The sequence below is a fragment of the Scyliorhinus canicula genome, chromosome 21, assembly GCF_902713615.1.
Source record: "Scyliorhinus canicula chromosome 21, sScyCan1.1, whole genome shotgun sequence".
NCBI lineage: Eukaryota > Metazoa > Chordata > Chondrichthyes > Carcharhiniformes > Scyliorhinidae > Scyliorhinus > Scyliorhinus canicula.
In genome coordinates this window covers 61947151-61970383 of record NC_052166.1, presented here as the reverse complement: position 1 = coordinate 61970383, position 23233 = coordinate 61947151, and the positions used below count along the sequence as shown (strand labels likewise).

At 43.2% G+C, this 23233-nt stretch overlaps 1 protein-coding gene across 2 annotated transcripts in view; it reads left to right on the top strand.

Annotated features, from left to right (window-relative positions):
- Positions 1-23030, top strand: part of ubac1 (UBA domain containing 1) — a 41760-nt gene extending 18730 nt beyond the window's left edge. For both annotated transcript variants that reach the window (XM_038782164.1, XM_038782163.1), the window contains exons 6-10: positions 11678-11786; positions 13767-13980; positions 15373-15459; positions 16576-16714; positions 19553-23030. In XM_038782164.1, coding sequence (XP_038638092.1) covers positions 11678-11786; positions 13767-13980; positions 15373-15459; positions 16576-16714; positions 19553-19668 — 665 coding nt within the window. In that variant the 3' untranslated portion in view covers positions 19669-23030. The remainder of the gene's footprint in view (positions 1-11677; positions 11787-13766; positions 13981-15372; positions 15460-16575; positions 16715-19552) is intronic.
- Positions 23031-23233: the final 203 nt, after the last annotated feature.

The following is a 23233-nucleotide window of genomic DNA, read 5'->3' as shown; positions in this document are numbered from 1 at the left end:
GCAACTGTTTCAGGAGATGGTCAATTGCTCCCATCTAAAATATATTTCAGAGATGAAGAAAGATTGTAAGAAACGAGGGGGAAAAAAATCCATGGCTAAGCAAGGAAGTTAAAGATATCATAAACACACAATCTAAGGCACATTGCAAAGACCAGTGGCAGGCCAGAAGATTTGGAAACTTAAGATCAGCAAAGGGTTACAAAAAAAGTAATAAAAAGAAAGGTAATTTGGGAAAGAAAACGGGATTGCAAAAGCTTCTATAAGTATATAAAAGGAAAGAGAGTTGCTAAAGTGAATGTTGGACCCTTGGAAGATGAGACAGGAGAGTTGATGGTGGGGAACACACAAGTGGTGGAGATGCCAAATCAATGTTTTGCCTCCGTTTTGGTAATCGAGGATACTCATTCCAATAGTAACAGGTAATGCAGAGGTAATAGAAAGGGAAGAACTTCAATCATCATCAATAGGGGGAAAAGCACTAAACAAACTCTTGGGATTGAAGGCAGACAAGTCCCTAGGACCTGATGGCCTATCCGAGGGCCTTAAAGGAAGTGGCAGCGGAGAAGGTGGATCCATTAGTTATAATAGTCCAAAATTCCCTGAATGCGGGAAAGGTTCTCGTGGATTTTGAAAAATGCTAATGTAACGTCCTTATTTAAAAAAGGAGAGAGGCAGAAAGTAGGAAACTATAGACCAGTTAGTTTAACATCTGTCATTGGGAAATTGTTAGAATCCATTATTAAGGAAGTAATAACAGGACATTCAGAAAGTCAAATCTATCAGAGTCACATGGTTCTATGAAGGGCAAATCGCATTTGACTAATCCCTCCCACATTGTCGCAGGCCTCCATCTCCCTGATTTTAAAGAGGGATAAGGATCTGGAGCAGTGCGGTTTGTACCGGCCGATATCATTGAACGCGGATGCCAAGTGATTGGCAACGGTGTTGGCATCACAAATTGTGGACACTGTCCCAGGAGTGATGGGTGAAGATCAAACGGGTTTTGTGAAGGGGAGGCAGTTGTCGGCAAATGTGAGGAGGCTACTCAGTGCAATCATGATGCCTTCGGAGAGGCAGGAGGTGGAGGTAGTGGTGGCAATGGACGCGGAGAAGGCGTTTGATCGGGTAGAGTGGAAGTATTTGTTGGTGCTGTGGTGCTTCGGGCAGGGGTTTGTAGATTGGGTCTGTCTGTTGTATAAGGCGCCAGTTGCAAGTGTGCGGATGAACCAAATGAATCTGGGGTCCTTCGGTCTGCATCGTGGGATGAGGCAGGGGTGCCTGCTCTCCCTGTTGCTCTTCACCGTGGCGATATAGCTGCTGGCAATGGTGCTTAGGGACTGGCGAGAGATTGAGTGTGGGGGGGGGTGAGTGTGGGGGGGGGGGGGGGGCGTCGAGCACAGCGTCTCATTGTATGCGGACAACCTGCTACTGTATATCTTGGACCTGGTGGGCAGCATCGGAGGCATCCTGGGGGAGTTCTCAGGATACAAATTGAATATGGGAAAAAGCGAGGTGTTCCTGAGACGGGAGGGCAAAAAAGGAGGCTAGGAGAGTTGCCGTTTAGGGTGGTGTTGTTTCCGAACCTCCCAATCTTCTACCCCAAGTCGTTTATTTGGAAGGCCAATGGGCTGATCTCTGGATTTGTGTGGGCGGGGAAGACCCCGCAGGTTAGGAAGCCTTTTCTTGGTGCAAGGGGGAGGCTGGCCCTGCCGAATATGGTGAATTATTACTGAGCGGCAAATATTGTTATGTTTAGGAAATGGGCCCTGAGGGAGGGGTGGGGAGAGATGGAGGTGGCATCGTGTAGAGGTACTGGTTAAGGGCCTTGTTGGCGCCTTTACTGTTCTCACCGGCCAGGTCCCCCATGAGTCCAGTGGTGGTGTCTGCACCAAGGGTGTTGGGGCAGTGGCGGCAGCATATGGCGCTGGAGGGTGCCTTGGTTTGGATGCCAATTTGTAATAATCATAGGTTAGCACCATTGGGGCTGGATGCAAGTTTTCGGTGTGGCGGCAGGCAGGGATTGGGTGCTTTGGCAATCTGTTTATAAGGGCAAATTTGCCAAGTTGATGGACCTGGAGGAAGTGGGCAAGTTGCCAGGGGGAATGGTTTTAGGTATCTGCGGGTTCGCGACTTTGTATGCAGAGAGGTGCCGTCCTTTCCTTGGCTGCCACCCCTGGGGTTGCAGGACAAGGCGCAGTCGAAGGATGAAATAGGGGAGGGGAAGGTGTCAGACATCTATAAGGATTTGATGGAGTGGGAGGGAGCCCTGGTGGGGGATGTCAAGCGTAAATGGGAGGAGGAGCTGGGAGGGGACATGGGCGGAGGCTTTGCGGAGACTGTATGCGTCCTCGTCATGCACGAGGCTAAGCCTCATCCAGTTCACAAAGTGGTGCACAGGGCTCATATGACAGTGGCGAGGATGAGTAGGTTCTTTGAGGGTGAAGAGGATGGGTGTGGGCGCAGGGGGGGTTGAAGAATCACATCCGCATGTTCTGGGCGTGTCCAAGATCAAGAGGGTTCTGGCAGGGGTTCTCGGTCGTGATGTTCGAGGTGCTGGGTGTGGCCCTGAGTCCAGAGGTGGCCATATTTGGGGTGTCGAAAGACCCGTGAATCCATGGGGTGAGAGAGGCCAATGTTTTGACCTTTGCCTCCCTGATAGCCCGGAGACTAATTTTGCTAGGATGGCGGGACTCTGAGCCGCCGAATGCAGGGGTGAGTGAGTGACCCCGGCAGAATTCCTGAAGCTGGAGAAAGTTGAGTTCGTCGTGAGGGGGTTGACAGATGGGTTCACCTGGAGGTGGAAGACATTTATTTATTTCTTTGAGGAGGGTTGGGAGGTCAGCAAGGGGGTGGAGGTAAAGGGTGTTAAAATGGGGAAGGCAGGATGTGAGCAGGGGTTGGCATCAGGAGACAGGGGGTGAGTGGGTGTTGGTTGTTATTCTGTTTGTATATATGAAAATGCCTTGAATAAAAATATTTTTTAAAAAAGAGATGTTGCCTCTTGTGGGGCAATCTAGAATGAGAGGTCATAGTTTTAGGATAAGGGCTGATGGTTTTAAACCAGAGATGAGGAGAAATTACTTCTCAAAGGGCGGTGAATCTGTGGAATTTACTACCCACCAAGTGCGGTGGATGCCGGGGCATTGAGTAAATTTAAGAGCAGACAGACAGATTTTTAATTAGTAATGTGTTTGAAAGATCTTGGAGAACAGGCAGACAAAGTTGCGGCCAAGAGATCAGCCATTATGGTATTGAATGGCGGAGAGAGCTCGAGGGGCTGAATTGCCTACTCCTGCTCCTAGTTATGTTCCTATGACGCCTTAACGACGTTCTCTACCTGCCCTGCTGCCATCAGGGATCTTTGGACATACATCCCAAGGTCCCTATTTTCCTCTGTGCTGCCTAACATCCTACCATTGTTTTTGTATTCCCTTGCATTTTTAGTTCACCCAAAATGTATCACCTCACTTTTCAGAGTTAAATTACATTTGCCCCTGTTCTGCCTTTGGGCAGAAGTGGTAAATGCTACCTTTCGCTCTTGCCCTGTTAAAAATGACGAGTGTCAGCACATGGAACAGAGAATTTCATTGAATATATGATTATAGGGACCATAGAAGATAGGGTCATCGGACCTTGGGTTGACTTTATGGGGATTTCAACGTGTGCTTGAGATCGTCATATTTTTGTACTTTTGTGCATTTTCTGGCTTGCTATTTATGTTTTTATGAATTAAAGAAAAACATATGCTACAGTAATCGCATGGTTTGTTTCCTGCTGGCTGGTGCTGTCTTTTGGAACTTTTGACGGCGGGCGATGGGGCAGGATTTTGAGTACATATTTTTGTAGGGTTCTTGGGGTCAGTTTTACCGTTCTCACCCACAAGTAAAAGTTTGAAAACCATTGCTAGAGAGTTGCCTCCAGCAGTCTGATGAATTTAAAGCGTTACCCAAAGCACTGTATCCCCCTATCATGTTAGTACTAAGGGAGCGTTATACACGATGCCTGTTCCCAGGCTATCTATGTAATAAACACACAAAACAAATGGGTGCGGTACGTTTCAGCGCTGCCGTTTCAGCGCCAGGACTTTTCAGCGCCAGGACGTTTCAGCGCCAGAAAAAAAAAATTCTCCAATGTTGTCATATAGTTATGACAGAATTTTTTTTGGCACTAAGCAATTTACAAATCTGTAAGTTCATAAAATGAAATAAAACTCAAGTGTTAACAAAATGTTTTTATTGTAAAAGATCCACTTATAAAGATCCAAAAACAGTACATTAAAACAATTTACAAATCTGTAAGTTCATAAAATCAATCATTAAAAAGAAAGTTCATTGGACATTCATTGGATATTCATTGGAAAAAACGCATTTAGTTTGTTAAATTGTGCCCTATTGAACGAAGGTAGTCAATTTAATTCCTGCTGCCATATTCGGAAACAATTTTCAATATCCTCTCATCAGCTTTTCTATATTTAAGTAATTTTAATTGAGGTTCATTGCCAGCTAAAAGTTTCTCGAAGTGCTCGTCTCTTCCCTTTTGAACATGCTTAAGGACATCAATGAACTTCCAGATAGTTGGGTGTGACATTAACAGTTCACTTTTCAATCTCCTGTTGGCCGCCTCAGCATAGTTATTTGTTCTGTCATCCCCATCTAATGTTCTTTGATACATATTCCACATCTCGGTAGGAAATAAAGGACTTCGTCTGCCTGCTCCTCGGCGATTAGGACGGCCGATATAATTGTCTTCGAAATAGTTTAAAACCGGACTTAACACCTCCGGTAAATTACCTGCTAAAGAATCCACGTGACTGTCAAGGTCGTCAACTGGCACAAAACATAGGGCAGTTATCATTTTCGAATGTAATGCAAAATCGGGATTGCTCTTATATAAACGCATGAGACCAAAACCACTTATCTGCCTAAGTACATTTTAAGACAGATGAAAAAGGCAGCCTCTTACTTCTATATTGGGGAAGGAGTCTTTCATGGCGGTAAAAGCAGCGCGTTCAAAATCACAATTGATAATGGCAGGTCCTGCGTTTGTAATCATCTCTTTTACCGTCGCAAACAACATCATATAGGTCGCATACTGTTTGTTTTGTAAAAGCGTGTACAATACAGGGTGTACTCCGTTATTTTTCCTAACCATGATGATATAAACTTGATAAAATGTTCCGTCAGCATACCAAGTCGTGGAAGTTGCCATGTGTTCTAACCAACTCTCTCTCCCAAATATAATAATCCGTTCGTTGTTCGTACCACTATCCATTAAACAGAAATTTTCCTCGGTTTCTGGGGTGGGTTTATACATCATGTATTCATGAGGTAACTGAAGCTCTTGAATCGATCTTGGATTATCGGGGACCTGATTAACTTCGTCTCGTTTTCTACGAATAATTTTTCGCATTGCCTGCCTGTTTGGTAACTGTGCCATACCTGCCACGGACATTTTTTCAATGCACTTGTTGATAATCGTACTTGGAGGCTCACAAGTCTTTTCAGCCCGGTCTCTCGCATCAGTTATGACCTTTTCCACTTCGATAGCAACTGCAGATGGGGGATGAGTATGTTCGTTGATCTTTTCGATCACCTCTCTTTCTAACGTGTGAATGCGGGCCTTGCACCTACCATCCTCATGGCATTGCCAAAACTTAACTTGCTTTTGTTTCTTGCTTTCTTTGTTGAAACGATATATAAAACCTTCATGACAGAACTTCTCTCTGCCTCGCTTGCTTTTCACTGATTCAGCCATGGGTTTAAAGATATGGAACTTACCAAATTTACCAAAAGAAATTTACCAAATAACTAAGTAAGTATAAAAACTTGTTAACAAAACTCTAACATTATCTAAACAGTAATCATAATAAAACTCCAACAAAATCTAAAGACAATTAGAACGATGAAACGACCAAATAACTAAGTGTAAAAGCTGGTATACCTGTGACCATACTCAAGAATGATTTCTGAATGAATGAGCGCTGAAACGTCCTGGCGCTGAAATATCTGGCGCTGAAATATCTGGCGCTGAAATATTTGGCGCTGAAACGTCCTGGCACTGAAACGGCGGCGCTGAAACGTCGGCGCTGAACTGTCCCATTCCCAAAACAAATAGAAGGTTGACCAAGGAAATGTCGAGGTGTCTGCATTTAGGTAGTTCTGATTGACCCTTTCCCTTTAACCTTGATTGATGCAGCAAAAGCAATCCGAGCTGTTTCAGGATATATCCAAAGTTCTCTGTGTGTTTTACAATGTTTACCCTGATTATCATATTGTGCTAATTATTTGAGTGCTTGTACTATCGAACCTTGAAATGTTGCAATTATTGATGCACTTACTTATTTAAACAGATTTCAGTATTTGAATAGATTTGAAGCTGTCAACTGGAGTGTATTTATGGTTCACGTTTCTGTAATGCCTTTAAGATGGATAATGTCAGAATGTGCTTCGCAAAGTATGGAAGAAACCAGAATGGGATTTAAAGTAGAGGAACGTAAACTGAGCCGTTTTGGAGCACTCGTAATTTCCACTGCCTAATTCCACTCAAATCCAAACTAGGCCAGTGTAATCGGTCAATCGAAAGGAAGAAGTGGTTTAACTGAGTAATAGTTGCTTTGAGTAAAGGGGTTTTTATTCATTCAACGGATGTGGGCGTCACCGCCAAGGCCAGCATTTATTGCCCGTCACTAACTGCACTTGAGAAGGTAGTGGTGAACTGTCTTCTAGAACCAACGCAGTCCATGAGGTGTGGCTATCCCCAGAGTGCTGTTAGGGACGGAGTTTCAGAATTTTCTCCCAGCAACAGTGAAGGAATGACAATATAGTTCCAAGTCAGGATTGTGTGTGACTCGGAGGGGGAATTCCAGGTGGTGTTGTTCCCATGTATCTGCTGCCCTTGTCTTTCTGGGTTTGGAAGGTTGCTGCAGTGCATCTTGTAGATGGCACACACTGCTGCTGCGCGTCGATGGGGGGTGTGAATGTTTGTGTTGTGCCAATCAAGCAGTCCACTTTGTCCAAGATGGTCACCTGTGTGTTGTTTGAGCTGTGCTTAGCCACGCAAGTGGAGAGTATTCCACCACACTCGTGACTTGTGCCCTGTAGGTACTTGAAAGGCTTTGGGGAGACAGGAGGTGTGTTACTTACCGCACGATTCCTAGCCTTTGACCTGTTCTTGTGACTGCAGTACTTGTACTGCTAGTTCAGTTCAATTTGTGCTCAATGGTAAGCCCCCAGGATGTTGATAGTGGAAATTCAATGGTAATGCCATTGGATGTCACAGGGCAATGGTTATATTGTCTCTTGTTGAAGATGGTCATTGACTGGCACATGTGTGGTGTGAATGTTGCTTGTCACTTATCAGCCCAAGCATGGATATTGTCCAGGGCTTGGACATGGAGGACTTCAGTATCTGAGTGAACATTTCGCAATCATCAACAAACATCTCTACTTCTGAACTAATGTTGAAGAAAGACCATTGATGAAGCAGCTGGAGATGGTTGGGTCCAGGACAGTAGTCTGAGGAATTCCTGCATTGATGGCCTGGAACTGAGGTGATTGACTTCCAACAACCACAACTGTCTTCCCTTGTGATAGTTATGGCTCCAATCAGCACAGAGTTTTAACCCGTGATTCCCATTGACTACAATTTTGCTAAGGCTCCTTGATGCCACACTCAGTCAGATGCAACCTTGATGGAGTTCAATCTGGAGGGAAATTACAAAAAGATGCAAACATTATAATGGGGGACTTTAGTTACCCGACTGTAGACTGGGACAGTGGAAGTATCATGTGGGGGAGGGATAAATGTTCCTAGATTGAGTTCCGGAAACTTTTCATTAGCGGTATGTGTCCAGTCCAACAAGAAGCGACGCACTGTTGGACCTGATTCTTGGAAATTAGGTGGGTCAAGTAGATCAAGTGTCAGTGTGAGAACATTTAGGAGACCGTCATCATTGTATTGTACAGTTTAGAATGACAATAGCAACGGATAATAGCCAATCCAGAATAATAATAATTAACTGGGGGAAGAGTCGAGTTCAATGGGGTAAGAACAGCTGGGTTGGTTAGACTGTAACAAAAGGTTGGCAGGAAAAACTGTAACTGAACAATGGGTTACCATCAAACCAGAAATTACACAGACCAGGTCTATTCCTTTAAAAAGAGAAAGGCAAGGCAAACACATTCAGAGCTCCCTGGATGAAAAGGGAGATAGAAATTGAGATAAGGAAGATGTGCTTATGACCGGTGTCAGGTAGAAAATACACTTGAGAACCAAGAGGAATACAGACGGTTCAAAGAGGAGGTGAAGAGGCACATTAGAGAAGCAAAGAGAGGTTCTCAGAAAAGATTGGCAGCCCTTAGTATTGGGTGGGGTTACTGGGTTATGGGGATAGGGTGGAGGTGTGCTCTTGGGTAGGGTACTCTTTCCAAGAGCCAGTGCAGACTCGATGGGCCGAATGGCCTCCTCCTACACTGTAAATTCTATGATTCTAACATAAAGGAGAATTCCAAAGTCTTCTAAAGGGTGGTAAAAGGGGGAGGGCCAGTTGGGGACCTAAAAGGGAATTTGCGGCTGGGGGCATGACTGAGGTATTAACATAGAACATACACTGCAGAAGGAGGCCATTCGGCCCATCGAGTCTGCACCGACCCACTTAAGCCCTCACCTCAACCCCATCCCCTTAACCCAATAACCTCTCCGAACCTCTTGGGACACCATGGGCAATTTAGCATGGCCAATCCACCTAACCTGCACGTCTTTGGACTGTGGGAGGAAACCAGAGGAAGCCCACGCAGACACGGAGAGAACGTGCAGATTCCGCACAGACAGTGACCCAGCAGGGAATCAAACCTGGGACCCTGGCACTGCGAAGCCACAGTGCTAACCACTATGCTACCGTGCTGCCTGTATTAAATTAATACTTTACATCCATCCTTACCAAGGAGATAGATGTTACCCAGGACATGGTGACAGATGAGGAAACTCTGTCCCTAGAAGGGTTCAGAATTGTTGAGGTGGAAGTGTTGAATAGATTTTCGGTCTGAAAGTCGGCAGGGCACCGGGATTGGGTGAGATACAATTCAAGGATATTTAAAGACGTGAGAATGAAAATTTTAGTGGCATTGGCCATAATCTTTCCATCTTCCCTCGACTCATGGAAGGTGCTGGAGGACTGGTGAATTGCAAAGTGTATCAAATGCACGGATAGCCCCAGCAATTATTTTTTAAAAATAAATTAAGTGCCCAATTCATTTTTCCAATTAAGGGGCAATTTAGCGTGGTCAATCCACCTACCCTGCGCATCTTTGGGTTGTGGGGGCAAAACCCACGCAAACAAGGGGAGAATGTGTAAACTCCACATTGACAGTGACCCAGAGCCGGGATCGAACCTGGGACCTTAGCGCCGTGAGGAGCCGCCCCAGCAATTACAGACTAGTAAATTTAACGTAAGTTGTGGGGCAAGTTTCTAGAAATAATTGAGATAGAATTAATAGTCACACGGAAAAATGTCCATTTATTAGGAAGGGCCAGCATGAATTTCTGTAGGGGAAACCATGTTTATATAACTTGCTGGAGTTTTTTTGGAGAAGGTAATAAAAAAGGTTGATGAGGATAAAGCTGCTAATGTGATGTACATGCACTTTCAATACAGACCATAGACTTGTGGGAAAAGTTATAGCCCATGGAATAATAAAGGTAGTAAGCAATGTGGGTATAAAGTTGACTGAATAATAGGAAGCAGAGAGCAATGGTCAATTGATATGTTTCACGCTGGTGGAAGGTTTGTAGTGGAGTTTCCCAGGGGTCAGTATTGGAATCCATCCTTTTCCTGATAATATATTAATGATCTAGGTCTTGGTGTACAAGGGGCAATTTCAAAGTTTGCGGATGACTCAAAACTTGGAAGTAAACTTTGAATAGCACAGTGTAGAATGTCAGAAGGACATGGACAAATTGGTGGAGTGGACAGATAGGTGGCAGATGAAGTTCAATGCAGAGAAGTGTGAGGTGATAGGAAGAACATGGAGAGACAATATAAAGTATGGGGTAAAATTCTTTTTTTCCCCCAAAAAAATATTTTATTAAGGCATATATCATTTTTTTCAAGAGGAAAAACGACAAAGTAAATAACACCCACCCACCAAACAATCAACATGAGCCAACATGGCTTACAAACATAATTCCCCAATCCCCTTTTCCTACTAGCTATTTCCCACCTCAACCAACCCCCCATGCCTCATTTTTACCTTTAACCACTCCCCCCTGCTGACAGCTTAATTTTCCTGAAAAAAGTCGATAAATGGCTGCCATCTCTGGGCAAACCCTAGCATCGATCCCCTCAGGGCGAACTTGATCTTCTCAAGACTGAGAAACCCGGCCATGTCAATGACCCATACCCCTGACCTGGGTGTATATGTGCATTGGCCATTGAACGTGGCAGAACAGGTGGGGAGATCAGTTAATAAAGCATATAGTATTTTTGGGCTTCATTAATAGGGGCATAGAGCTTAAAGCACTAGTTAGACTTCAGCTGGGATATTGTGTGCAGTTCTGGGAACCACACTATAGAAAGAATGTGAATGCATTGGAGAGAGTGGAGAAGAGGTTTACAAGAATGGTTCCAGGGAGGAGAAACTTTGAGGATGGATTGGAGAGGTTGGGACTGTTCACCTTCAAGAGAAGAAGGCTAAAAGGAGATTTGATGGATTTGTTCAAAATCATGACGTTGTGGACAGTAGATGGGGAGAAACTGTTCCTGCTCATAGAAGGATCAAGAATGAGAGGGCACAGACTTAAAATGATTGCAAAAAACAAACAAACGTGCGAGCAAAAAATGTTTTCAACCGAGTGGTTCGGATCTGGAATACAGTGCCTGGAAGTGTGCTGGAGGCGGGTTCAATTGAGGCATTAAATAGGGCATTAGATGATTACTTGGATAGAAACAATGTGCAAGGGTACATGGAAAAGGCACTAATTCATTATGTTCGCTTGGAAAGCCGGTGCAGACACGATGGACCAAATGGCCCCCAGCGCGGTAACAATTCTGTGATTTTCACCCATGTTGGAATCAAGACTATAATGAGGTCAGGAGCTTGGGGCCCTGTTGGAAACCAATCTGAACATCAGTGAGGTGGTTATTGCTCAGCAAGTATCGTTTGGTGACCCCTCCAATCACTTTACTGTTAATTGAGAGTAGACTGATGGTGTAGTAATTGGCTGGGTGGATTTGGCCTGCTTTTTGTGTACAGGACATATCTGGGCAATTTTCCCCATTGCCAGGTAGATGATAGTGTTGCAGTTATACTGGAACAGCTTGGCTTCTGGGCAGGGCAAGCTCTGGAATACAAGTCTTCAGTACTATTGCCGGTATGTTGTCAGGGTCCATGGCCTTTGCGGTAACCGATGCCTTCAGCCTTTTTCTTGACATCACATGGAGTGAATCGAATTGGCTGAGTACTGTGATGCTGGGGGCTTCCAGAGGAGGCTGACTATGTATATTTTTATCACTCGAGAGTTGACGTCCGAAGAAGAGTCGTTTTGGACTTGAAACGTTAACCCTCTTTTTCTCTCCACAGATGCTACCGGACCTGCTGAGTATTCCAGCACTTCTGATATTTATTTAACACAGGACTGATTTAGATGCAAGTGTTGCTAATGGATTTTACCCCTTTGGCAGCAATGTTGGACGAGGATGAGGAGGATCGAGTAGATGAGGCAGCACTACGCCAGCTGACTGAGATGGGCTTCCCTGAGAGTCGAGCAGTGAAAGCACTACGGCTGAATCAGTGAGTGTTGCCGTGGCAATCTTTTTGTGAACTGATTTATTCAGGGAGACATCCCTGTTGGATGTCTACAATTGTAATATAGAGTGTATGCCCTTTGGCGTTTTCTGCCGCACACACTACAGTAATTTGAGTTGTATAGTTCCCTCTTTTTGGTTGCACCAAGTATAGAAAGTTGACAAGTTATGATCGTTCTATTGGGGGGAGGGGAGAGGTTTATGATGGAGTTAAGCAGGAAACTTCCTGTATTTTACGACACAGTCATAAGGTCCTTGAGATAAGAAAGATCCAGGTGGATTTCAAAGGATTTTTCTCGCTAACCAGGATAAACTGTCAACCAGGGATAGACAGCATGACTTTGTTAAGGGAAAGCTGTGTTTTACTAACTGAATTTAATTTTTTGAGGAATATACAAGAAGGATTGATGAGGGTAGTGCATTGGATGTGGTCTAAGTGGATTTTAGTGAGTCATTTGGCAGGACCTCACGTGGCAGACTGATAAGGAAAGTAAAAGCCCATGGGATACAAGGGAATGTGGTGAGATGGATCTAAAATTGGCCCAGAGACAGGAAACAAAAGGATATTGATCGGCGGTTAATTTAGTGAGTGAAAGCGGTGTCCAGTGGCATTCCACGGGGCTTGGTGTTGGGCCCCTTGCTGTTTTTGGTGTAAATAATTTTCATTTAAACGAGGGAAATTTACTTGAGAAATTTGCAGATGACATAAAAACTGGCCGTGTAGTTAATAGTAAAGAAGATAACTGTGGATGTCAGAATGATATTATTGGTTTGCTTGGGTGAAAAAATGGCAACTATATTCAATCTGAGAAGTTCTGCATTTTGGGAGGGCAAACAAAGCATGGGAATACTCGAACAGTAGGCAAAAGAGAGGTAGAGGAAGTGAGACACCTTGGGAGTGCATGTCCACAGGCTGCTGAAGGTGGCAGGACAGGTGGCAAAGAAGGCATTTGGAATGCCTTCCTTTATTGCATGAGGTATAGAATACAAAAGCAGAGATGCATGGGTGCAACTGTATAAAACGATGGTTATGCCACAGATGGAATTTTGTGTACAGATCTGATCACCACATTACAGGGATTACATAATTGCTGTAGAGAGAGGACAGAGATTTAAGAATGTTACGAGGGCTGAAAAATTGCAGCTCTGGGGAAAGATTGGTTCAGCCAGGGTTAGTTCTTAGAATAGAGGAGGCTGAGGGGTGACTTGATTGAGGTGTACAAAGTTATGAGGAGCCTAGATAGAGCAGGCAAGGAAGATTTGTTTCCCATAGCGGAGAGGTCAGTTACCAGGGAGCAGATTTAAGGTGCTTGGCAGAAGGGTTAGATGGGATACTAGGAAATACATTTTCATCCAGATGATGGTGGGCATCCAGAGTTTGCTGCCTGGATTGGTGATTGAGGCAGAAACCCTTAAAAGTTACCTGGGTGTGCCCTGAGGTGCTGTAAACTGCATGGCTGGAAGGTTTGATTACAATGGACGACTAGTTATTTTCAACCAGCGCAATCACAATTCGCTGAATGGCCTAACTTTTCTATCATTCTATCCTTCCTACCCACAAAAGAAGAAAATAGTCTGGTTGCAAATCTTTTATTTTAAAATACACATGCTATATTTATCCCAGTAGAATAATCTGCATCCGTCTATGCTGCTTTGGTGATCTTGCTTGCAAGTCTAAGTGAGATTGATCACTATCTTGAACAAAGGAAAATATGCAAGAGGCTAAAGATTAATTCCTGCATCTAAAAAGGGAATGTGCCTTTAGGTACAAAAGCTGTGGCATTTGAATAAGAGTGCAGAAACAGAGTTACATTTCAAAACTCAACTCTCCTTCTTGGGTTGTGATCAGTGACAGACTGTTATCAATGGAATTGCAATGTAACTGCAGAGTGCAGTGCTAATCTATACAGCTGCATCAATATTTGTTGTCAGATTCCAATTTGCAGGTTTTCCCTTCTATCTACAGTATGTCTGTGACACAGGCCATGGAGTGGCTGATTGAACATGCAGAGGACCCTACAATTGATGCGCCGCTACCCGGGGATGTGATAGCTGGAGGGTCAAGAGTAGCTCCAAAGGATTCAAAGCCGGAAGCTGTCAGTGAAATTGCCAAACAGGATGAGTTGACTGACATCTTTAAGAAAATTAGGCGGAAACGGGAATTCAGACCAGAATCCAGAGTGAGTAGAATTAATTTAATTTCAGTGCATGTGACATGAATGGAATTTTCCTTACACTTGAATAATGCCTTCATTTAATTTGAGATGCTTCCCGTAGCTCGTCACAGTGCCATATTTATTCATAATTGAAAGTTGGAGTGTACCGCTTTCCCAGAAAAACGTGAATTCTTACTGAGTTATGAAATGGGCGGCATGGTGGCACAGTGATTAGCACTGCTGCCTCAGTGCCAGGTTCGATTCCAGCTGTGGGTGCCCTCTGTGTGGAGTTTGCACGATCTCCCTGTGTCTGCATGGGTTTCCTCTGGGTGCCTCTGCTTTCCTCCCACAGTCCAAAGATGTGCAGGTTAGGTGGATAGGCCATCCTAAATTGCCCCTGAGTGTTCAAAGATGTGCAGGTTAGCTTATAAGGACTGGGGGGAGGAGTGGACCTAGTGGACTTTCAGAGGGACGATGCAGGCTCGATGGGCCAAATAGCCTCCTCCTGCACTCTAGGGATTCTGTGGCTGTCTATGGGATTCTATGGAAAGGAGTGGTGCTGTGAGAACTGCTGTTTTCCATTTAAACCTCCCATTTTTTCCTCATGGGTACATGAGAAACCTACTGTTATTAGACCAGTACTGTGTGATGAAACTAGTTGATTTATCACCCTGATTCCCATCAATGTATGTATTCCCATGTAAACCATTGTACCTCAAAAGGTGTTATAATGCAAATGTGTTGTACATTTGGGATACGGAAACTGTAGCCAAAGATCCCAGTGAGAGTAAGCCTAAACGGTATTAAATGGTGCTTTCCATAACCTTGCCAGAATTCTCTGTTTTAGGGAATGGGATGAAGTGGCAGGGAGTAACATGCAACAAAAGTGATTGCAACAGCAGAGGTGAAGAACCTGAAGTTGATGTGGAAGGTTCTGCACTCCAACAGTGGGAGATAATTTTGCTGAGTTGTTAGCTGCACACGTGCTGGCTGCAGTGCAGTAGACCAATACTGCAGTGCAGTAGACCAGTGTGAGATCCAATTCTGAGGATCTTATCGCTGCTCCTCGGCCTGCTTTGGTGTGATTTTTACTTGCACTGGCCTTTTGAGCACATCTGTTTGCATGGGGAGGACTGAAGGAAGATTAAAGACGATGCTGAATCGGGTTAACAAGCAGCAGTGGGTCAGGATACAACCTCTCTTGGTTATTATGTGTTGTGACATTGTATAATTAAAAAAGAAAAGTTCATGATTTTGTTCCCACGGTCACTGTTCTATGAGTGCTGTTGTAAACTAAGCTGAGTCCAGACAGACTGTACGTGCTTTTGTAAGTGATGCAGAGTTTCCAAAAGTTACTAGTTTAAATATGTAGTAGTGTCATGGCAAGTAATATCCTGTTGTTGGTTTTTATTATAGGCTATGATTGCTCTGATGGAAATGGGATTCGATGAAAAGGAAGTAATAGACGCTTTGCGAGTCAACAATAACCAACAAGATGCTGCTGTAAGTCCGCATAGATCAGATTATTTTAGGAAACTACTCTAGCCTAATCTGTGTTGAAGTTTAATATATTTTTTTTTTAGTTACTGAATTCATAATCTGCCTCATTGAGTTTGTCTCATTGAGTTCATCTGGACCATGCACATAGTATATACTTTGTGTATGTGTGGGAGAGGAAGGTAGAAACTTTGGTGATTGAGATTTGGGAGATGACGGATGAATCAATATGGAGAATTGAATTGTCGCCTTCTCCGAGGAATGCCTCATTTAGCCTTGTCCTACTCTTAATTCTGACCTATAACAAGTATTATTTCAAGATGCTCACTTTGAAATTCTCAGCATCTTTTCTAAAATAGAAGATAAATGTAGAATAAAAATAGCAGAGGTCACCAAGTGTTGGTTGCTGCACAGTGTCAAAGCACTCTGTGTTAGAAAAAACTTCATGTGGTTCCTTGGTGGTTTAATGGGCCACACTCCATGCAGACCGAAAGATAATGGTGCATCCGAGCAAGGTGTTGAGAGCCTGAGAGGAAGAACTTGAGGAGACAAAGATAGGTTAAAAATATAGATGGGTCATTAAAATGAATTACTTGCTTATGGCATCTCAACCCTGATACTGATGCTGAGCGCAGTGTTTACACAAAATAAAAGTTTCCTTGACCTCTAAATTTAAATTGGGGTGCTTTGAATTTTCTCCTCCCCACCCCACAAAGGACAAAGTGGTTATAATGCTTTGCTGGGATTGTCACCTTACATTAAAGAGTCCGAACTAAGAAATGGATAGCTAAACTGTGAAATTATTTTGCATATGTTACCTAAATCTCCATGTCCCACTGAATTACTATGCCAGAATAATATTTTTAGTTCCATTCCAAACCTTCCAGTTATTGGCGATTGAACAGCCACCAGAAAGGTTGCGGGGGCAAAGAATTTGAAGAGGATTGCACTCGCTTATGTGCTGAGAATATTTTATTGATGTTGTAAACAAAAGTATCCCTGAAACAGCAATGTGGCTGTAACTGTATTCTCAACCTCTCATTGTATTGTAACATTGATCTCTGGAGAACCAGTTTGATCTAACAAATTCCTGATCAATAATGAGCAATTTTTATTTTTCAGTGTGAATGGTTGCTGGGTGATCGAAAGCCCTCCCCTGAGGAGTTAGATAAGGGCATTGACACCGAAAGTCCATTATTTCAGGCCATTCTGGACAATCCTGTTGTACAACTGGGACTGATTAATCCTAAAACACTGCTTGGTAAGTTTTCTTAATGCTTTGATCTCTCAAGTGAGGCGAGGGTTCGCATCATTTTTCATATATACAAGTGCACATTTTTCATATATACAAGATACAAATGTTTTTTTAAAAATTTAGTGTACCCAATTATTTTTTCCAATTTAGGGGCAATTTAGCGTGGCCAGTCCACCTAACCTGCACATCTTTGGGTTGTGGGGCGAAACCCACACAGACACGGGGAGAATGTGCAAACTCCACACGGACAGTGACCCAGGGCCGGGATTCGAACCCGGGTCCTCAGCGGCGTAGGCAGCAATGCTAACCACTGTGCCACCGTGCTACAAGATACAAATGTTGAGACTATTCAGCGGTCAACGTTGTTCCTGTCCTTCTGATGCACACACTGATTGCTGAATAATGATCAGCAGCAGAACCCTGCCTGATATTCCCCTCAGTAACCTAGGCCGTTAGTAGCATCCGCACGCTACCTTGGGGAGAGTGAAGCAGAATTAACATTTCAGTTCAGCGACCTTTCAGCAGTTCTCTTTGCAGATGCTGCCAAACCGTCTGACTATTTCCAGCATTTTCTGACTCTGGGTTTCTCTAGTTGTTTACTGAGTGGAGTATGTGTTTATTACAGAAACAGGGATGTCTTGCTGTGTATTGAAGCAAGGATTCTCGAATCTGAGCTCAAGATGTTCAATGTGCAATGTGTACTTCCAACGTAAATGTTATTCAAAGGTCACAGTCTCATGTTGTGCTTATCAGTTCTGCTAACCATGAATTTTAAGAGGATAGTCTGTGACAGTGGATGTCTGCGCTATTGTAAAATAGCTTAATTCGTTGAGCTAGAGTGCTGATGTTTTTGAGCAATTTAAACCTCTGTGCAGAAACCTGCCTTATATGGGTACAAAAATAACTTTCCCTGTGGACATCTGTTCTTGTACAGTTAAATGGTTGTGTTGGACCTGCTGATTCTCTACAGCAGCTGTTGTTGACTGACCATAGATGAGTAAAATATATCAACCATATAGAAACGCAATTTTCGAGATGTAACTTTTTTTAAATAAGTAAAACTCAGTTCCTGCTTTTGCGCTTTTGTCTGGACGGTGGGAGGGTCAGGCCTGTGGACATCCACAACATTACGGTCAGTGATGCTCCCTCGAAATATGTCTCAGGAAAGATTTTATCTTCCATACTTTTACCCTCTCCTTGACCCTCTCCATTCAAGCTACTGTGTAGTAGCCCAGCTGAGGGCTGGCAGAGGTTGGCAACCAACATGTGTCACCCGAATCTGGTCTACTGAGCAATGATTAAAAGTCCCTCTATCTCTGGAAGTGGGAGGAGAATGATCTCCACCATTCTCTTTCCTTTAGCACTGTTGTTCATGCAAGACTCTAATCTTGCTTATACTACAATAAAAGGCTTGTATTTTATTTGAGCAAATTTAATTTACTCTACGTACCACCTCTTATGGTATTTGATTCGCTCTGTCACTACTTTCAACCCTTTAGTAAATTTGCAGTTTGTACTGTATTCATTTGGCTTGAAAATTCACAGTCCCAGAAAAATGCAGTGCAAAAAAGGCCCTTTGGCCCATTGAGTCTGCACCTAATCCTGTTTGCCAGCACCTGGCCCATAGCCTTCAATGTTAAATCATGCCAAATGCTTATCCAGGTACTTTTAAAAAGATGTGAGGCAACCTGCCTCTACCACCCTCCCAGGCAGTGCGTTCCAGACTGTCATCACCCTCTGGGTAAAAATGTTTTTCCTCAAATCCCCATCAAATCTCCTGCCCCTCACCTTGAACTTGTGTCCCCTCGTAACCGACCCTTCAACTAAGGGGAACAGCTGTTCCCTATCCACCCTCATAATCTTGGATACCTCGATCAGGTCGCCCCCTCAGTCTTCTCTACTCCAACGAAAGCAACCTGAGCCCATCCAACCCCTCTTCACAACTGAAATGTTCCATTCCAGGCAACATCCTTGTGAAATTACTCTGCACCCTTTCTATAATGTGGCGACCAGATCTGCGCACAGTACTCCAGCTGTGGCCTCGCCAATGTTCTCCAATAAGACTTTCTTTCTTTTGAAATCTATGCCACGACTGATAAAGGCAAGTGTACCATATGCCTTTTTCACCATCTTATTTACCTGCCCTTCTGCCTTCCAAGATCTAGTTACAAACACGCCACGGTCTCTTTGTTTCTCAGGACTTCCCAGTGTGGTGCCATTCATTGAATATTTCCTTTGAAGATACTTTACTTTACTTTAGTAAAATAAGGCAGGATCTGGTCAAGGTAGATTGCAACAAATTACCTGTGGGGAGATGTACAGAAGAGCAGTTTGGTGTGTTCAAAGAGGAAACAGGGAGGGTATCTCTGCGGTAATCTAAGAGATTTTCCTACAATTTGTCTATTTCCTTGACTATAACAAATTTAAATTGTACCATGTTGTGGCGCTATCACTAAAATGCTCCCCCACCATCACATCCGCCACCAGTCCGGCTTCATTCCCCCAGAATTAGCTCCAGCACTGCACCATCCCTTGTTGGACCCTCCACATGTTGAGCTAAAAGGTATCTTGTATATATTTTACGAACTCTGCTCCATCTAAGCCCTTAACACAATGTATTGCAAAATATCCGATCGTAAGAATTCATTTTTTTCAAAAGTGTAAAATTTCTTTTAAAAGCTAGAACATAGTCCGGGTTTTCAATCAAATTTTATTTTTAGGAGAAGGTTTATCTTCTAACTATGCAAGTGTCTGCTGTAGGATGTCATTTCTGTACTAAGCTGGCCTTCAATTTACTTTTCTCCTATCACCACCAACTACCTTAAATGTGTTCTCCTCTTGCAGCATTTGAAGATATGCTGGAAAATCCATTGAACAGCACTCAATGGATGAATGATCCCGAGACTGGTCCTGTGATGTTGCAGATTTCTAGAATCTTCCAGACTCTGAATCGCACGTAGGAAAACTACTTCACTCTGACAGAGGTGCTTCCAGCTGCTGATCTGCAGAAAAAAGGTGCCATTTCCTGGGAAGAGCGTCCGTGGATTATTCACCAGTGGACCCTGTTTGTACTCAATTATGGGTAGCTTGCAACTACATCCACTTAACTACTGTTGCCTTTGGATCTAGTGCTTAACCAGCCTTGATTTGAGGTTTTTAATTTAAAGTAAATGCTGTTAGTAAATTGCACAGTTTGACACACTAAAGAGAGAACACTTATAAAAACAAAAACAGAAGGAAAAAGTAATCCCACTTTGCTGGGGAAAAGTTAGCAATTGTGTCTTCTGGCATTTGGCCGTTTGTTTTGAGAACAGCCAAAGAATAAAGGGTATAAGACATGGCGTCCACTGATTAAATATTTGACTGCGTCTCAATTTTGGAACCTTGTCTCTCTTTGAAAAAAGGACAGAACAATATTTGATAAACAGGTGAACCGTACTGTTCCTTCATACACACCAAAGCAAACTTGAAGAATCTTTTAATGTGGGGAGCAGTGACACACTTGATTATCAAGGTGGGTGATCCTCCTCCAAAAACATCAAAATTAGCAATGTAGTGAAGGATGCAGTTCTGCAAGCTAGCAGTGATTGCAAATAAAAGATAATGCTTTAGGTAAACAAGGCTTTCTTTTCACCTCGCTGCACAAGCTTGGGTTCTATTTGATGCACCCAACGATATTAGTGTGTGATGTCCTTGTTTAAAAGACTTGGTGCCAAATAGGTCTGTTTAATATACAGAATGCTCCTCCTGCTGATTGCCTTTGTAAATAAGCTTTCACACGGTATTGAAAAGCAATGTTGGTCTTGCAGTTTTGGAGAGATGCCACTTTTCTCAGCGTGATACCTTGATGCTTATTACCACCATATATAAAGAACCTATAAATGTTGATTTTTATAGAATGATCTACTTGGAGACCTTGTACAGATTATAAATATATATACTTGTGGCATCCCACATGTTCTATGTAGCATCCTGCAGTCTGCGAAATGAGGAAAAAATGAAAACCCAGAGACGATATGTGGGATGACTCTGGGGCTGGTTTAGCACAGGGCTAATTAGCTGGCTTTTAAACAGACCCAGGCAGGCCAGCAGCACGGTTCAATACCCGTATCAGCCTCCTCGAACAGGCGCCGAAATGTGCCGATTAGGGGCCCTTCACAGTAACTTCATTTGAAGCCTACTTGTGACAATAAGCGATTTTCAGTTCATTTCATTTCATGAAGAATTTGTCCACTCCCACCTGAATCAATCATTGCCCTGAGCAATTTAAGAAAATTTGCTACACTGCAATGGCTGTGAAAGTACAATTGGTCTCAAGGGTTTGAATACTTGTGGAGCACTCTGTGTATTAAAGGAAAGTGATTGGTTGCTGAGATTTACCTTTCGGTGCCAGAGAATCTAAAAGCAGCAACATTTTCATAAATGCAACTGAGACTCAGTCAAAGTAAAGAAACCTGGAGGAAGAAGTGCTTTGGTCTTTGTGCAGCGAAAACGTGAGTTGGCAATGCCGTTACATGTGAAGACGAAAGCAATTCTTCCCCGAAGGTACTTGTGTTTTATAAGTGTTCTTCTTTCTTAAAAGAGTTGTACCAAAACCATCAGGGGCTCACTAAGGCTGACGCCTACTTCTCTAATCAGAGCATCCGGTGAAAGACTTTCTTGAGTCTGTGCTCGGTGTGTGAGACTAGCAATGCTTTAAAAGGCAAGGCCAAGCAGTGTGAAGGGTTTTTTGAGTATTTATTTTAGCTAAAAGAATTGTCAAACATTTTGCATTAAACGGAGAGATGCCAGGCTTGTGACTAGCTGGCTGCTTTTTGAAATTTGGTTGACTTGCTTTCGATTTCTGACTATTTCTTTTGAAAGGATCATTACCGTTATTGCATGTACTGGACAGTCCAGATAGCCTTCTTCCAAATTGGTTCCAACTAGGTTTTGTTACCCAGGAGATGGCTATCATTGCCTGAAGTGCAGTTTTAAAATGATGCATAGAATTATTAACTAGGAGTTGTGCAATGTAAAAAAAAATTGCTGATGTGACCTCGAACTGAATGTCATAGTTGGCTGAATAATTTGTCAAAGTCACAAATTGGGATTATTTTCTGCATTCCACTATTATCAGTTTAATTCTGCTGTCTGTTTTCTCTCTCGAATGTCCTTCTCCCCCTCTCCCGGGGATGTTGATTCCCCACTTGGGCAATCTCCCTAGGTCCCTTGTGCATAGTACCAAAGTGACAATCATTCATGTGTGAGCCCAAACAAGGGGTGTCAACAGGCAATTTAGGTGCTGGGGTGGGTGATGGTGAGGGATTTCACAGCTTTGTCTTCGGAACATCACTCGTTCCTTACTTGATCAACTTCCTGAACCATTGCAGGAATTCACCTTAAACTGTTTGTATAGGTGTTTCTGTGGACATGCACATTTTCTCTTGAGTGGGCTGAGACATACAGATTAATCAGGAGCCTGGTGCAATCCTTGATTTATGCTGTTAGGTTTTTTTTGCTTTAGATGGTGCCCTACCCCTAGCAGTTGGTTGACCAGGGGAAATCAAACCTATGTTCCACCACTCCGCAACATCTGTATGTTTTTGCTACTCTGCTGTGTCTCCACTCCAAAGTTAATCCTTTGAATACTCAGGAAAAATAGGGCAACCCAGGCCTTTCACGATTCCACAGGTAATATCCATTGCTGGTCTTTGGGGAGATCCCAGCTTTGGAATGGACCGCCAGACAGTTTTATTTTTCTTATTCCCTTTCCTGTCATCTGCATCAAGCACGTGAGTTATAAATAGCAAACTTCACTCTGGCAGGTGCCTGTGTCTGAATATTTGTAACTTTGTCCCTAATTGAGAATCAAATGTTCCACACCCGTGTCTGCTGGGGTCGAGGTAATCTGACATATTTTTGCCATGTACAACCCTTTCTACTGCACAGTTCCTGTAATCTGCCTCTTAGCAGGGCTAAATGATAAATTCTTGTGTGCACGTTACTAGTAAAGTCATTTGTGTAAAGACTTTGTCCCATTTCGCCTGACCTATTCCCAGAGTATGTGGAGTTGGATAATGGCGTTCCTTAAAGTCACATTCAACATCAATGCAACCTGGTCCCTGGCTCACAAATATCCAGTGATGCGGTTCCAATATTGCTGAGACAGCGGTTACAAAGCAAAACAGAGTGGTGCCATGTTGAAATAAATTAAACCGTTTGAACTTTGCAGTGTCACTTTTCCCCTCTTACCAAGTGATTGTTTAGTGAAAAAGTGTCACCTATAGTAGCATATGGGCTTTCAAATTGTGTGTCATCAAATAAACTCTTTTATTTCTGATTGACAGTTTTTTATGGATCTTTTAAAATGTTGATAATTCTCACTTTCTAACCTCTCCACCCCTGTTCTGATTTGTGGCAGCACTATGCCGATTTCACGCTACTGGAAAGTGCTGCCAGGAGCTATTTGCGGATTCCATTTGCTGCAGAAATACAACCTTTTTAAGACTAAGCATGATAAACAGAATAATAATCTTTATTGTC